The sequence below is a fragment of the Culex pipiens genome, chromosome 2 (assembly GCF_016801865.2).
Source record: "Culex pipiens pallens isolate TS chromosome 2, TS_CPP_V2, whole genome shotgun sequence".
NCBI classification, from domain to species: domain Eukaryota; kingdom Metazoa; phylum Arthropoda; class Insecta; order Diptera; family Culicidae; genus Culex; species Culex pipiens.
The window spans coordinates 24,744,091-24,750,090 of NC_068938.1; the positions used below are offsets into that span (position 1 = coordinate 24,744,091).

The 6,000-nt window shown below is 33.8% G+C and overlaps 1 protein-coding gene across 1 annotated transcript in view; it reads right to left on the reverse strand.

Moving 5' to 3' along the window:
• Positions 1 to 4,910, reverse strand: part of LOC120414555 (caldesmon-like) — a 45,815-nt gene extending 40,905 nt beyond the window's left edge. Inside the window, exon 1 of the mRNA XM_052709062.1 lies at positions 4,858 to 4,910. Coding sequence (XP_052565022.1) covers positions 4,858 to 4,910 — 53 coding nt within the window. The remainder of the gene's footprint in view (positions 1 to 4,857) is intronic.
• Positions 4,911 to 6,000: the final 1,090 nt, after the last annotated feature.

Below are 6,000 nucleotides of genomic sequence, written 5' to 3' on the forward strand. Positions count from 1 at the left end.
CCACAAAACATGAGGAAGGGAGGGAGGTTTTGAGTTTTAATTATGCAACACATGTCTTTTATTTGGCCGTTTCAGGCACTGGAACTAGAATTGAACAAAACGTACGTGAGGCAACCTTCAAAATTGTGGTGATGGATGAAAAGCATTCCGATTTGGAGCCTGTCAGAATCGGTTATTGAGGGAAAATTGAACACTTGACTGTGCGTTGAGTTGTTGCCGGTGACAGATGGTGCATTTGGAGGGTGGGTTTCAGTTCGGTTGACTGTTCAGCAGTTGGCTGTCAACATGTGGAAGCAATTCATTTTTCAAAATTGCTGTGTTTTGGTAATTTAGGTTTCGGTAAAATACTTTATCGTAATCTTTAATCTTAAATCAATTCTCCAAAATAATTCAAACTCTTTTGAAAAGATCTCATACTTCTTGAAACATGTTACAAATCATCAAACTCTTTATCCCCATCAGCAACATTCTAAAAACCAAACAAATGAAAAGCTCGTTACTCTTTTCCAGCTCAGCCCCAAGAAAAAAGGGCACCTTTTGTTTCCGATGCTCGTTCGACCAGTTCGACAGCATCCGATAAATTACATTCCCAAATAGTTTCCCGGTAATAAAAAGAGCAGCTTAAAATTTAATCATGCGGTAAATATGTTAACGGAAAGCCACCATCACACAACCAGAAACCGAAACGACCCCACCATCGTGAAGAGCCAGCCAGAGAAAATTGAAACAAGCCAAAATCGAAACAGAGAAAATAAAATTTCCAAGCCATCATCCAGTGTTGGTGCCAGAACGCAAATAAAACCCTCAGGAAAAAAAATAAAACAACGAAAAACCACAAACCAAACGAGGACTGCATTTTATGGGACAGCTACGTTGCAACGGCAAGTTCAACAATAACCAGGAAAAGTTGCAAGTCTTCTGAACTTTGAACAGAAGACGAGCCAAATTTGGCGAAACTAACCATCGACATGTGGATTCCAAGTCAAAGGTGCCCGTAAAAGTTGGTGCCTTTTCAAACTGGTCGAAGATTGTCCTGTAAGAACAACACATTTCGGCAGTGTTTGCAGAGTTGAAGTTTTCAAAAACTTGCACTCCAAACCAACTACCCTCCACAATCGACGGTGGAAATCAGAAATTCAATTTTCCAAATTAAACCGACTGGTCTCACTGGAATTCCAGCACAGGCAGAGTGGATTCCCCGAAGGACACAAAAGTATCAATTCCGTGTGGGAAACCACCCGGTATTACGGTTAATCCTGCTCCACATAACCGTGTGCAGGGGCATGTTTCATGACCAGTTTCGATGTTCATAGAGGGAAGAGTCCTATTCGATATGTTCTGAACAAAAACAGGGTTTTTTTTTGTTGCGGAACCGTAGAAAGGATTTCCATGGCAAAACAGCTACTAATCTTAGAATAAAAACTCTAGAATATCAGCAACTTTCGTTGACGAGAAACTATTTGCGATGTGTGTCGATACTCGATGAAATTAGTTTATAAAATAAACTTATTAAAAAATATCTCAGTCTTTGAAAGCTGTTTATAACAAACCAAATTTTATGGTGCTACATATTACATTTTCACAAAAAAAACTATTTTTTTAAATACTTTTCAAAATATTTTCATAAATCGAAATATTAATTTCAAACGGTGCATTTTTCCATACATTTTAACTATACAACAATTTTAAGTGTATAATTATAGTTTTACAACGCGATTTATACATTCCCTATGTCAAAAAAAAGTAAATTTGCATCATTAGTTTTGTCATGCAAGTATGTATACAATTTGGAGGGCTGATCGTACAAAATGGATATGGGAAAATCTGTATCTCGAGATGGAATTTTCGGATCGATTTGGTGTCTTCGGCAAAGTTGTAAGTTTTGTTAGGACTTTTCGGGAAAAAATAGGATCATGGAAAAAATCGGATATTTTTATTTAACTTTTGATGACAAAAAATTTTAATTCCAAAAAAACATTTTTTTTAATTTTTGTTTTTTTTTAATATTTAAGGGGACTAAAAATTACGAAAATAAGGTCACAAAAATTAAAAAATATATGTCTATAGACCAATAAATTTACAATCAAAAAATATCTTACCGTATTTTCTCTAAAGTACAGCCTTTTTTTGGTTAATAATTTTCTGATTGGAAAGCCACTTCTTAGAAAATATATATATTACTTTTGAATAGCTAGGTAAATTTTCTACAATTGTTACTCTGAGACTTTAAAAATTGGACAGTAAGTTTCTGAGATGCAGCCTCGCAAAAAAATCGAATCGATGAAAATGAGTTGTTCTTATATATCTCAGAAACTTGTGATTCGATTTTCAATGTAAAAAAACTTTTATAAACTTTTCTAATAATTTATTTTTTTTTTAAATTTAGCCTAAAATATAAAAGAGGAAAAGTATATTTTTGTTGACCTTTTCAAAACTTGATTTAAATAAATATTAATTATACTAATTAAAGTATTTTTTTTAAAAGCGATATTTTGCGAAAATTTTAGTATTGCACACATAGATGTAGTTTAAATCTATGCAAAATCCGCAGATTAAAATGGATTCAAACATGAGAATTTAAGAAATTTGAGTATTCTACGTTAAAATGAATCCACAATTTTCTTGTCCTGTAACTTGTGTTATTTCCAAAAAAAAGATATTGAGACTAGCTCATAAAATCTAATAAAATTTGGTTTCATAATAGTAGTTTATGCAACAAGTTTCAAAAAGAGGATTTTTTCAGCACGAGTCGTACATTTATCCAACGAGGTTCACCGAGTTGGATAAATACGACGAGTGCTGAAAAAATCAAGTTTTGCAACGAGTTCCATACAATATTTTTTGCAATTCCGAAAAACACCCATTGAGTGAAATTTTAAGTCAAATTTTCATGTATTTTGTCAATAAATCGTTCAAATCAAAAAATGTTGAAAGTGATACTTTTCGAAACAAGTGCTGAAAAGTTCAACTTTTCAGCACCCATTTCAGTGCTGAAAAATATAACTTTTCAGCATTTATTTTGAAAAAGGTTGCTATTCGATTCTGTTATTTTTGGTACAGAAAAGTAGGCTATTTCATCGTTCAAGAATGACAGGAAAAGTAAGTTGTTTCACGACGGAATTGCAAAAAATAAGTATTATCATACTAAATGAATGCCTGAAAACATATTTTTTACAACTTCAGATTAGTTATAGAGAGTAACCAAGAAAAAGAACAAAAAACATAATTTTTAAACAAACAAATATCGTGTCAGCTTTTATCAAATTTTTAAGGGCATTAGTAAAATTTTTGGGCAAGCATTTTCCAATTCCTCAAAAGTTGAGCAATTCTCTACAAAATCGTTATTATTTTTTAATTATAATTTTTGATTTTGTTTATCTGGCTGAAACTTTTTTGGTGCCTTCGGTATGCCCATTTTGCATCATTAGTTTGTCCATATAATTTACCTTAGAAATTTGGCAGCTGTCCATACAAAAATGATATAAGAAAATTCAAAAATCTGTATCTTTTGATGTAATTGTTTTGGTCGATTCGGTGATTTCGGCAAAGTTGTAGGTACAGATAAGGACTACACTGTTAAAAAATTATACACGGTAATAATATATTTGGTGATTTTTAATTTCACATTTTTTTTCAACTTGATTTGCAAAAAATACAATTTTTAACTATTTTTTTCTATTTCATGATATGTTTTAGGGGACATCAAATGCCAACTTTTCGATGTAAAATCGATTTTGCAGCCTTTTTGACTACTTTAGTGAAATTCTGATAAAGTGCACCGTTTTCAAGTGGTAGCGATTTTTAAGGTAACTTTTCTGAAAATAGACGCAGATTTCATTTTTAAAAACGATATGTTTTAAACAAACAAATATCGTGTCAGCTTTTATCATTTTTTTTAAAGGCATTAGTAAAAATTTTGGGCAAATGAAAGCATTTTCTAATTCTTTAAAAGTTGAGCAATTCTCAACAAAATCGTTATTTTTTTTTAATTTTAATTTTTGATTTTTTTATTTAGCTGAAACTTTTTTGCATACATATAAAAAATAGTGCATTTTAAAAAAATAGTACCCATGTTTGCCCAATTTTGAAAAAAAATGTGAATGGCTTAGAAAATTCTCTATATTTTGCTTTTTTAATTTGATGCTAAGATATTGCCATGCAAAAATTTAAAAACTAGAAAATTTATGTTTTCTAAGTGATGATTTTTATTGATCCCTACAAAAAAGATTGTTTTTGTATGAAAAATTGTACTCAAGAGTGAAGGGTAAAAGGGGCTTACTGATGGCCCCAAATGGAAGGAAAAACATGCATTTTTTTCCAAATTGAATAAAAATATTTTCATATTTGACTTTTAACGCAATACTTTTTTCCATAGCCATATCAAACATGTATGCAAAGCTTTTTTCCAAAAAGCATATTTTTTGGTTTAATGATAACTTGGATAAATACTCGTAACTATAAAAGTCTTCTTATTTTCTAATTTAAAAAAGTTCCTAAATGGCTGAACATTTTAAAATCAGGTTGAATTTATTTTAATTTTATAATGTTTGAAAATTTGTTTAAAAAATATGCAAACATTTAAGTATTAACATTTCCAAAATTCCATGGAAATAAAACTAATTTTTCAATACTCAGGTAAGAAGTTAATGTTTTGACATGGAACCCATAACATATGTCCGAGAGCAGAATCCCGCTAGAACAAACGGAACCCATCCGGAATCGGCAAGAAAGACTCCAAACCAACAAAACGGAAAGAAACACTATAAAATACTCCTCCCTCATCCTTCCACATTCACTGCATCGATGCAGTTCTTTCCTCTCCTGCACGGTACTAAATTTCTACATCCCGGTGCTTACCTTGTTGTAGTAGTCATTGCCACTGGAACCGGTTCCTCCGATGCCACCTCCATCTCCACCACCAACCACTCCGTTGCACCATCCATAAAATAGAATAAAAAATAACCACTGAATATTTAAAACTATTTTGAAATTCATCTCAATCGCGCCCTGCTCGGGATCCACTTTGGTCCACCGTCGTTCAGACGATGCCGAATGTCTGGTGCAGTCCGAGACTCTTCGGAACCCCGGTCTTCCCGGGAAGTTGGCTTCCCGGTACTTGATGGTTTATGTCACTGATGCACGCTCCTGCTGTTTGTTTATAGCTCTGTTCTTGTCTGGTGCAACCGATTTTTGCCCCTGTTTCCGGTCACTGTGTGGGATTCAATCGTTTTCTGTAAATTTTCCTTTTGTCCCACGATTTTTTCAACCAATAAATTAGCAAAGCTAGAGCAAACATCACTGACAGTGGCATGGTGAATGACCTACTACGATTAGCTGAATTCAATTAAATTTCAAGGGTAGAAGTTTCAAATTGAACTCATTTGAAATTGAACGTAAAACTGACTTAAAAGCCCTAAAAAGCAAAAAAATCCCTTTTTAACTCCTCATAATTTTGGAAATAAAACGCTGAAAGCCTTTCCCCAACCCGGTTCTCCATCATAAATTAGTCGCTAAGAAACGATTTTATTGGCGAAAAAAGTCGTTCGAAAATTTCCCAAACTCGCACACACCATCAACAAAGTGGAACTGGCAATTTGGGAAACGCCAAAATGCCACCATCATGGCCCTCACCTTAACCAAGCTCAAGCGAGGGTTGATGGTGATGGTGGAGTGCTTAAAATATTTATTTATTGCCTGTCACATTTGTTAAACCGATTTCCCGGAGGACCAAAGCCTGAGCCCGGGACAAAATTTCCACCCAGTTTTTCCCTTCAAGATGCTGGCGCGCGCGCGAGTCGATAAATAACGCTAATTAATAAGTACAATATTTAACGCTCGAGCGTTGCCATTAACACTGGAACGCCCAACGCTTGTCCAACTTACACGGACGCCCAAGCCTCTCAAAAAAGTTGGAACGGTAACTTCAACTCGCTGGTTCTCGGGCATAACTCAACCAATCGGGACGATTCTTGTTTCCAGTAATTTGTAAGAATGTCTAGA